The sequence below is a fragment of the Charadrius vociferus genome, unplaced genomic scaffold (genome assembly GCF_000708025.1).
Source record: "Charadrius vociferus isolate BGI_N301 unplaced genomic scaffold, ASM70802v2 scaffold90, whole genome shotgun sequence".
NCBI classification, from domain to species: Eukaryota; Metazoa; Chordata; class Aves; order Charadriiformes; family Charadriidae; genus Charadrius; species Charadrius vociferus.
In genome coordinates, this window is record NW_009647222.1 from 3,548,967 (window position 1) to 3,560,519 (window position 11,553).

General features: G+C 38.6%; 1 protein-coding gene across 3 annotated transcripts in view; it reads right to left on the reverse strand.

The window, feature by feature from the left end:
• Nucleotides 1–417: 417 nt before the first annotated feature.
• The window catches only part of LMO3 (LIM domain only 3 (rhombotin-like 2)), a 58,074-nt gene continuing 46,938 nt past the window's right edge, over nt 418–11,553 (reverse strand). For all 3 annotated transcript variants that reach the window (XM_009879653.1, XM_009879654.1, XM_009879652.1), the window contains 2 exons: nt 10,186–10,311; nt 418–1,100 (listed from right to left, as the gene is read on the reverse strand). In XM_009879653.1, coding sequence (XP_009877955.1) covers nt 995–1,100; nt 10,186–10,311 — 232 coding nt within the window. In that variant the 3' untranslated portion in view covers nt 418–994. The remainder of the gene's footprint in view (nt 1,101–10,185; nt 10,312–11,553) is intronic.

The window sequence follows — 11,553 nt, forward strand, 5'->3', positions numbered from 1 at the left end:
TTTAAAAATGTATATAAACAGAAGTTCTCTCCGTTTCCTCTCCCCCCTCCAATTAAATGATTTCAGAAAAATAACATATATTTTTTATATATATATATATAAAATAAGATACCCAGAGGCACTGGTTTGCATTAGGGCTTAATTTCCAGCTAAATTAAAAATCAAATCCAGGCATTTTGAATGCCTAAGGGGCACAAAAGCAGCACCCAAAATCATTAACTTTTGCACCTTTTATAATATACCCCAAACCGGTCGGATTTGTTTTTCAAAATTTTGTAGTAAAATAAAAGTGCTCTTTGACGAAAATCTATGCAGTTAAACAGCAGATGCTTAACCCCTGAAAAATAGAGGCTTATAACAGAAGTGCTGATAGACCCTTAACCATAGTGTCATTAGCAGCAGGCGCTGCTAGAGTTATTAGTTTTCTAAATAGTTTTAATGTAAACAGTATTCTTAAGCTCTAAGTGTAGCATAATGGTTGGGATTTGCTCTTTAATTCTTTTTACTAGAAAGATACAGCTCATTTAAAATAGCTGGTAGGTACAGAAAGCATAAATATACAGGAAGTTTAGACACTGATTGTACTAAATGCAACAATACAAAGAAGCAAACAGGAACACAAATGGTAACACAATAAAACTGTATTACATTTGTGCTTCAAATATTACAATACATTATATACAATAGTCCAAAATAAACATCTCATGCCAAATGACACAAAAAGAAACAAAAAAACCCCCAAACAAACCAAAAACCCCAAGAGCAAGCAAAAAGAATCCAGCTGTATGTACAGTACCTTTTTAATTAACATTCAACTCTGAACTGGAGCAATTTTCACTACATACAGATGCAGTCCGCCTTTTATTTCACGCAACCATTCTGTCTCCCTAGATCTATGCTATTCAGTAGGTTCCTGTGTCATTTCTTATATACATGTTGAGCAAAAAAGATAAAAGAACGTAGTGCTTTGTATTCTTAATGATGTGGCATCAGATCAGCGAACCTGGGGTGCATAACCTTCTTTCATTAAACCCTCCTCATAGTCTGTCTGGCACAGAATCATGTTGTTCTTCAGGAAAAATTTGTCTCCAACGCAAAATCTGAAATTACAATAATAAAGGGAGAAAAAAAAAAAAAAGGTAGTTTCAGGATCAACGATGTGGTATGATCTTACACATAAGGACTGTAAAACAAGTGTTCACGGTTCCGTTGCACTGACCACACGGCTCGCACCTCTGCTGTCTGTCGCAGCGCACGCAGGCACGTGTGCGCGTAGGCGAAAGCCCAGCAGAGGAATTGCTCTGGTATCTTAGAATTAATCCCGTGCTCTCAACAAAATCTAGCGCGTTCAAGCGCTTTTCCTTCCCCAGCCGAGGACTTCATTCAAAGCCCACCGAAGACTGTGGGAGTCTTGGATCAGGTCACTAGCACACAGATAAAACAGAATAAATATCCCAGGCTGCTGAGTTGAGTGAAAAGTAAATGTTCTGCTTTCACACAAATCAGAAGGAAAACAAAGAAGGAAAAGAAAGACCGTATGCAGTAGGAAGCTCATCTGAGATACGTTATGTTTGTCCTGTGCAGGCTCACCGGTAAGAACTTCGTGTTATATTCCAGTTGGATATTTTACTAGAACTGATTTAAACCAGTGGTGCTGGGAACCGTTTCTAGCACACACACAACTTTACATACACTGTGATGCAAACTAGAGACGCGCAGGCAGGTATGCAGAGAAACCTTTTCCTTTTTTCCTGTAGGAGCTGATTATAAATTTAGTTACTCAGCTAACTACTCTCTCTCTTGTGGTGTCAGTATACCTACCTTGTTATACTATTACGCGCATCGGAATGATCTGATTGCTACAAAACGCCACCGAGATATTTCGTTTGTTTTCCTCTGATGAGTAGGAAAATCAGGTAACACTAACGCTCCTGGCCGGTTGGCTTCAAACTTCGAGTAAAGTGGGATTTCCCAGCTAAGCAGTATGCTTGAATATAAGGAAGCTCTTCGCTGACATCCCCCCTCAACCCTTCCCCCCAACAAAGCCAATCTCCTTGAAGATACTTAGGGAGCAAGTGAATAGGGGCAACACATAGAAAAAGAGTTTCCCTAGTGACTGCCTTGGCAGGGGTACATGCCTTTGTTTATAGTGAACTCTCCAGCTATAAAATATATTGGGAGGCACTGCTCACATTATTCCAATTAAAATGAAAGAAAGTAACCTAAATGAACCCCTTAACATTGATGGGAATAAATGAAACCAGTTTCTACCAGCTAATTATGGATCTCGCTACATAAAGTATTGTTTAATGTGTAATGGATTATAATGTCCTTTTTTGTATAATTTCCAAACGGTGACATCTTGGACACAATTAGGGTCAGATATAAATGCTTGTGTTGTTTACGGTAGATTTAACAACAGAGTAGCTATGGGAATAGCTGTATATGTATTTAATTGTAACAATTTAACCTTCAAATAGTGGTGCCTGCTGTAGTTGACCCAGTAAAACTACGTAAATGACACAGGTTGACCCGCCTGACCTCTGATAGTGGTCTCTCTTTATCAGATAGTCAATTTCTAATGATGTTCAGGCAGAAATCTTGGGGAATTGTCACAGATTAAATTGTGTATTGAAAGCAGTCCTTTAATGTTTTGTGAAGTTGGAGGTTTAAATGAGTAGCAGTTGGACTGATTTACATTTGTGAAGATTGGAATGCTAGACAAACAGTGAACCCATTTATTTTCCAACTGGGTAGCTTTGGAAATTTATCCTTATGCTAGCTAAATAGATAGAGGGAAAATAGTGTAATAAAAAAGTGGATTGAAAAGAATTAGCTCTGCTCTTAAAGGAAAATTGGTTTGTTTATTTGTGGACTTTTTTTTCTGTAGGATTACTGCCTGCTGCTGATGATGATTGAAAATAGAGATTATGGAATGATCCCAAAATCTTTAAGTTATTTATGGTCGAGACTCTTTTATAGAATTTACAGGTTCCTGCTATCCTTCCCAACCCAATCCTGGTATATTAGCCTACTAAACCCAGAAAAGGATTTTGAGGAGATGTGTTGAAATGTAGAATTCTTGAAACAAACAAGCTCTTTGGCAGCTTCCCTAGTTTCCATCCTTTGTATTTCTGTCCATCGACAACAACTCTGACAAAAAATCTCTTGTGCATTTTACCAGATTAGGTAAAGGAGCCTTAACCAGTGCTAATATGTAAAAGTGTTTTTCCCAAGGAAGTCCCATTAAAACAAAAGAAAAAAAAAAATCCTTCTCAATGTCTCTTGAAGGAACATATGCATTAATGTGGACTGAAGCAGGAGAAGTTAGGTATTGTGACAAATCAGTCCCTCCATTACAGTTAGCCCAAGGATTACTGATGGGGACTGAGCAGGGGATGCCCGCCCAGCAGTGCCCACCACACCAGAGGCACATCTCCTTGTGGGTCAGGCACCAGTGGGAGACAACCACCTCTGTTCACCCAGCAAAAAGCACTAACTCTGAACTGGGAACGCTGTTCAGCTACATGTTCCTTTGAGTTCCAGCATAACACAGAACTTATCAGACTAATTTGTTTAAAATATTTAGTAAATGAAAAATATGCTGCCGAAGTGCAATTCACTTGCACAGCAATACTTTCGCATGTGACTTGTTGCAATATCGCTTGCATCAAAACCCTGGCTGAAGGATTTTGTTTCTCAGCCCTCGGAGAAGTGCCACGGTTTGAATTAAACCGCACCAGCGACACCAGGGAGTCAGGATGCCTTTCCCAATAAAAAGTGTCAATGCCTTTTGCTTTTGCTATGTTAATATGTCGAGCCAGAAATGCTCTACCTATGTCTACATGGCATTTGACAGCTTTATGCATGAGTGCCTTTAAATGTACACAGTTCCACAAATCATTTACCTTCCAAGTGTACAGCTGTCTCGTGGAAAGGCTGCCAGTGGCCTGTCTAGACGCATTTGGCTGTGCGATAACCTGTGGGGTGGGGGTCTGTCTGCATGGTAAGACCCCCTCTGGGTTCATCTGGGGCTGTGTTTGCACGCTGGGAGAGGCGATCCTCTGTACCTTGGGGGAAACCTGTTACTTGCAATACTTCAGTGTTCAAATTCTGCAACAGTTTTTGTATAGTGCAAGTTCAGTGAGCGAAACACATCGTTGGCAAAGACTGACAGTGAGGCTCACATGTGTCCCTGGGTACTAAATGTGTGAATTATGCGCTCATTAGGTGACAAGGGGTGAGCACTAGGTGAAAAACATTTAAAGGTGGCACGCTAGCTCCTAAGTACAATGACACCAGGCAATTAGATGGTGGAAATATAACAAATTCTGTCCATCCACACTTTCCACCTTATTTGACTCTCAAAAGCAGATTTAGCCTCTTCTGAAGTCAAAGAGCTAAGTCTTGCAGCTACTTCAGATTGGTTTTTGCACACTCTAGGATTTAAGCCTGCCTCAGCTTTAAAATGGAAGGGTAAATTCAAGCCTACCCTTCCACCTCCAGCGAGTGGTTTTTTCATGGAATTGGCATAGGATGTAAATCAGGACACAATTTGGGCATGTACATCAAATGGAGTCAAGGAGCATATTGAGATGCCACTGGGTTAGGAGTACATAATGAGGCAAGACTATTACTCTTCTAGCAGGCAGATGGTAGTCTTCAGCCTTCCCTAAAACCCTCACCCAATTTATTTAATAGGCATGCAAAATGAACGGGGGAAAATATACAATAGGCTGCATTAACATGCCAGATTGGACTTACCACCATAAATTGATAATACTACTTTTGACACGACTGTGACATTAGTAGAATGACCATTATAATTAACCCACATCCTAGAACTCCTGTCATATTTTACAATGGCAAAAGGAAAGCCATTTATATTACAAAATGACCCCTGTTATCACCTTGTTTGGAAGGGGAAGGTGTGCCTAGACTAATCGCAAGAAGTATAAAACTTCCATTTTGAGAAATAGCAATTTCATTGTTCAGAACAGATATTTAAGGAGATCTCACTGCTGCCTGTCATCTTTTCTGATGTACAGGACGTGCGTCAAGGTACCGAAGACTTCTTAAGAAAGCAAGAGAAACATTGCCGTGAACAAAGATGGCTGTGGGTGAAGTGCCTCCTCTGGTAATGTCATCTTTTTGTTGTTGTAGCAAGAAACAAAATCTGGAAGCATTTAATTGATTTCCTCTAGGATAAAGAAAGCTCTGACTTACCACACCCACACCCTTCCCCTCTGCTTTGTGCACTCAGTGATGTAACTGGTCCTCTGCTTTTCCTCCTTTCTTCTTTTTTGTAAAGCTCCTTTGAGTATCCAGTATAACTCAAATTAATGTTAACCTATATTCATCACTAAGAGAACAAAGCCACTCTTTTACATCACAGCTCATCAGTCCACACCTATGGTTTACTAATTCTAGGGTTCTATCAAAATGATCATTTATTGTCAAAGGCTGGGAAGGGGGAGCTGTGCCTGGGTTTGTACATTTTTACCAGTACAATACAGTATACATACACACAGAATCCTAGTTCAACTTACAACGACAAACCTCAACTTGGTGTGCTTTTCATTTACTATTTTTTTAAAAGCAGGTAAGGAAAATGTATTAATTTTTATTCTAAATTTAGAGACACTCAATGAAAATAAGCAGTATTCACATCTTCAGAATTTCTAAAATGACCACTCATGCAAAAATCGAATGCTGGTGTTTGAAATAAGGACGTCCCTGGCATTGCATTCTCTCCCCCCTGCTTGACAGAGAACAAAGGCAGCATTGTGTGGGCATTTTTCAGTTTATGCTGGAGGTAAGTGTTTACAGCTACATCAGGACAGCGATTTGAATGAGTGTGTAACCATTTTCAGTCCAGTTCCCATTAAAATAAAGGCTGTTTCGGATAGAACAGTTGATTTAAATACCCTACAGTGATAGCAGATGGGAGTTTTAAACCATACCCTGAGTTGACTTCAAACAGCAGAGAGAAAATATCGCAGAAGTATGGAACAAGCTGCTAAAGCAGCCGACAGAGTGAAAGGAAGGACACGGAAACTCTGGAAAGTGGGAAAGCCGAAGGCAGACTGAGATCATCGCTGTAGTCAAAAGTGTCAAGCAAAGATACAGCTGAGCCCACTTGCAAGATTTTCCACTCCATTTTGCTAGTCACACACATGCAACCTGACAAAGTGTGAAAGGCAGTGTCTGTTTACAAGTTTATTTTTCCAGTGGTTTCCTTTTTTTTTTTTCCTTTAAATTTTCTGCAGAAATTAACTATATGAGGCTACTGCCAGTGTGAGGCGAAGTGCTTCTGAGGAGGAGTTTAATATGTTTACAGAGAAGAAAGGGGAGCACTCACACCATTAAGATGACTGTCACTAAGCTCTGCGGCTATTTAGGAGATAGAAAAACTTCAAATTAGGAGTAAGCTGGACAGAAACATGAAAGATAAGGGGATGCTAAAACCTTTAGGCTAGGAGCAGAGCTTAATATTCACAAAATCCTCACAGCTTTAAGAATCAGTATCAAGGAAAAAATGGGGAAAATATGTCAAAAACTGGTTGGACGGAGCAATTAGATCCCAGAGCTGAATAGCTTTATGAAAGGGAAAATATGTGGCAGTGCCTATTTGACCCCGGGGGACTGGGCTTGGTGGCTCAGAAGATCTCTTTCAGTCCTTTCTACATCTACAGTCCCTCTTCCTAGAATGCAGTATGTGAGACAATGCATTTTTCTTCTCACTCTGAAAATGTAGCCTTCAGGAGGCCAATAAAAGGGGACGGGCACATTATGAGTTAGTTCAGAGATGGAGTTTACAGCCCAAACAAAAGTCCCCTGAAATCAAGGGGGTCTAACTACCATCCACGCTGAAACTTGAGCTAGATGGTGAGTTGTAGATACTCAAAAATAATAAACCAAAGAGTGAAGTTGAACATAAAAGCAGAAAAATCACCTAATCTTTCACAAAAAGCACTAGGCAAAACCAGGCAGGCCTCTCTCTTGCTGGGCCAGGATCAAGTATTTCAAGGGCAGGAATATGAGGGTCATGAGATAGCAAGACTGAAGAACGGGCTGCCCCAAGGATCGGTGCGATGTGAGTTAATAGATTTATTAGCTAGCTTGGAAGGCAGAAGGGACAGGGAGAAGCAACCAGGCACAGAACATCGGAAGAAATTCAGTGTTGGGAAAGACAAAGTAATGCAAACTGAAGAAACATCTTAGTCTACTCATGAACACTGCATATATTTTGTTATGAAAAAAACCCAAATGGTAGATGATAACTGAAAATCTGAAATATGGAACCAAACAGAGAGCATTATATACTCTGCAGTAGTACTCCAGATATCTTGTACTTTTATTGGTATAAAGAATGCCCCAAAGGATTTAAAATCTAATGGGGGAAGAGAATGTGAAGGAGGGGAATACGATCAAACGTATAGGTCTTGCAATAGCTGGTGAGCCTTGTTACCTTTGTTGGTGATTTTTGGATATCGCTGATATGTTTGTAAATAAAAATATTCTCTTCAATAAATAAATTCCACAGTAGGGATAGTGGTTGGAGTGAAAGGAAAGAGCAGATCTAGAAAACCTCAATAGCATTATTTTGCATGCAAAGGGGCAGCATGGAATAAAGAAAGAAAATTAAACTGCTATCTTATAAACACATCCTCACTCAGAATCTGCTGTTTGGTTTTGATTAGCTTAACTAGAGGAAGAAAAAAGAATCCTGAGAAGGGCAACAGAAATTATTAATGGCATGGTGACTAACAAGATTATTCAGTTTAAAAGAAAAGAAGAAGAGGTTTCATAGCAGATATAAAAAAAATCCAAAACTGGTGATGGGTCAGGTGTCTAGCATTTCTGGTTTTTATCGTTATACAAGTAATGAAAACCAAAAGATTTAAAGCTGTTTATTAATGAGAGAATGTAGTCAGTGGGATGCTTTGCCATAGGAACCACAGAGGAGCTATGTTGGAGTATCCATGAAATAGGATTTATTATAAAAAACAACAGAATTAATTCTTCAGAGTGCCACTAGCTCCAAATTGTGAGGAAGAAAGGTACCCTACAGGCAGCCTGCTTTATTTAGCTCCACGAGAGCTATTGCAGTATAATCAGGATTAGGGCCACTTTTGAGAATTTCTGAAATTCTTTGAAACTTCTGGAACTGCTTCCTGTTTTGGCTACATGAACTACACTGCATTTCAGGTAAATGAATTCTTGTGTTCCCAGCCTAAGACTCCTTTAAGACTATTTCAGCAACCCTTTTCCCAAACTACATGCAAAGTAAAAATCAAATAAAAGACTAGATTGAAGGCTCAGGAATGACAAGGCTAAGAATTATTAAATATCCCAGGAAAGCTCCGTTTCAGAAGCACCTAACAGCACTTTTGGCGGGGGATCAGAGGCCCTAGGGCAAAGCATGATGTATATTAGCTGCAAAGTGAAACTGTACATTAGTTCATACTTGTAACGATAAAAGACGAATATTAAAAATAATCACAGCAGCTTCGCTTTTGGGGGGGAATAAAAGAAAGTTCACTTCCTCATATCCAAGAGTGCTAACTATGATGAAAATCTTTTGCACTCAGGGTAACAAACATTGTCTGCTTTGCTTGACTGATGAAGATTAGCTGACTTCTTACATTAAAGAAGTTTGTCTTGTACGGGCTGAAGTGACAAGACAATAACTAAGTGCTAATTGTGCATAACCAACACTAAAGATATGCAGCCCCATTATGGCATGTAATAAATGAAGCGAACAACAGAAATATATTAGGTGCTTTAATAATGACACTAGAACCGTGGTTTGAAAAAAATAGGGATGTGAAGAGTTTAAGAAACGAAACCTAGGCTTGCGCGCGTGTCTTACTTAAGCGGGTATTACGGGAGGCTCTGCCTGCCTTAGAATACAGCCTCTTAGTTCTGTGGCAAGACAAAATTGGTATAGGACTTTAAATAGCATTAGAACCTATAATTACTTTGCATTATTATATAGTTTAAGCAGTGGTTATTACTTGCCTGGTATTTTAATTTCCCATGCAACATGATGAAAAAGGTCAATTTGGCTTTTTTTAAAGAGCGTAATTGTAGTGTGCTACACTTATTAGCAGCTGTACATTTTATGGTTCTTTAGGGATGTTTGATTTTTAAATGACTACAGTCTTACAAAATAATACACTGTAAGACAAGGTGAGTTAGCAAAGCTCATTTAGAGCTGTATCTAACTTTGTCGTGTTAGACTGTTATCTTCCTAATTTTTTGTTACTTCCCTAAAAGGGTACATCTTTCGTTTCTTCCCACCTGAAAATGAAAAAAAAATCTGAATGCTCTAAAACTCTAAATGGAATCATGCAATAACTGAAAAATAACCGAAAATAATAGGTACATTAAGGAGCAGACATAATTGGTTCCCTCATTTCCTAGACCTCAGAGAAGTCACTGGCAAAGCTGCTGGCAGCTCTTGTGGAGTCAGAAATGGAGCGCTCAGTGAAATCTTTGACAGGATTTGGCCACCGCTCTGAATGTAGTTGCTGTAAGTTTGGCTGCATTCGCCTCTGAAAAATTCAGTTGTTACACTTTTACCATTTTTGACATTCGTTCTGCAACTGTACCATATGGGTGATGCTTCAGAACAAAGTGTCAGGTTTAGATCCTTGGGATTTTTATAACCTATAGTTAGGATATAGAAATAAAAATATGGCATAAGAAGTCCAATGCTGCCACAGAGAAAATGGTGGGAACAACATCTTTTAAATTTAAATTATTACAATTCTGGCAACAGGAAGAAACAACATGTACTTTAAAAGAAATACTTATGATAAAAGTGAAGAATTAAAGTGAAATTAATGTAATAATGACAAATGGTACTGCTATGCTCTTCTGCAGAAAAGGATCTCAAAGTCCTTTATAAATATTAATTAATTAAACCTGACAGACAGCCTTTTGAAGGAGAGGAAGTAACATTATTCTTTTTTATTGATGCAGGACTTGAGACACAAAAAGTTTTCTGGCCAAGGTCAAGAAAGGTGTTCTGTATCAGTCCCAGGAAAAGCATCCAGGTCTTACTCTCAATCTTGGGTTTCCACTACTGGTAGATGTTTCCTCTTCACTTGAATGTACGTCGGCACCAGTGCCGAATTAGCACTTAGCTTATGGAACAGACCCAAGAAATTCTCTTACCTCTGATTACAAAGTTGACATGCAAAACAGTCCAGGTGATAAACATTGTCCTTTGCTCTCATCACCATCTCAAAAGCGGGTATGAGCTTACTGCAGGCAGCACAGTTTCCTGTAACGCCAAATAACCTGGAGATACAGAAAGAAATACGTTCCTGAAGATGCTTAACTGTAAAGAAAACCACACTTTCTTTTTTTTAATTTTTTTTTTTTTCCCCCTAGCAGTTGCCTGGCCTTTGATTGACTTCTCAGCACACCTCCCTTTGGAAAGTCTGGTCTTTGGTGGTACGGAGTCTGCCCAATTTACAATACAAAGGCATAGTCCTTTTTGCCGGAGACAGCTTTATGAAGCAGTGACAGGCTAATATGGCACCTATTGTGATGTTATTTTTTTCTGCAGGTTATACTGACCTTTCTTGATAAAAGAAACATCTTGTTAAACTAAACAAAGGAATAGTAAACACATTAGGGATGTTACATAACTGTGGAGACAGAGGTCAAGCTGTTTGCATACGCGGGAAAGAGGCTTCTGCTTGGATTCTGCCATACAGACGAGCGCCACGTAACCTTGGCTTTTGGTGCTATTTATTATTAAAACACACTTTAGCTAGAAAAGAAATAACACTTGAAAAAGCCAATATTCTTCGCATTTTTGACATCTAGTGCTAAAAGCTTTACCACTATTATTAAAAGAACATTTTATGAACAAGTCATTTAAATCGTCAGAAAGCATTAGCGGTTCATGCACCTTACAACCCTATACCATAGTTATTGCTATGATTATGTTATTCAGGTAGCACATTAAAGTAAATGAGGCTGTAAACTATATATAGTCACATCAGGAGTAGAAGTATAAAATACTGTAAGAACAATATGAAATGCTGGTTTTGCCAGACATCTTTATAAATATTTTTTTTTAAATTCTCTTTGTTAGAGATTTTTCAAGACTTTTCAAGTGGGTGTATTAAAAAAAAATCACACATATGCATCCTTTTGTAACATAGAAGGATTATAATGAACAAGAAAAAATATGTTAGCTCTACATGGCAGCAATCTTTGAAACTAAGTTTATTTAAACTACTTAATAGTTGTGACGGATTATTAAAAGTAATGCTCTGCTTGTGCATAGCAGTTAATGCCGTTTTTAACTATGAAGCACACTAGATGAAAACGCCACATCTGCCAGTTTTCTTTTTTTCCTCAACATCAGGCTGACAGCAGAAAAATATAATGGCTCTCAAGGGAAACACCAAATTAAAAGCAGTTCTAAACTAATGAATTCAAAGGTGCTCTGTAGAAAATTCAGTTTGGTAACATAAAAATGAACACAGTTTTTTAATCACATCCCTCCATTTTACTGAATTTCATGGG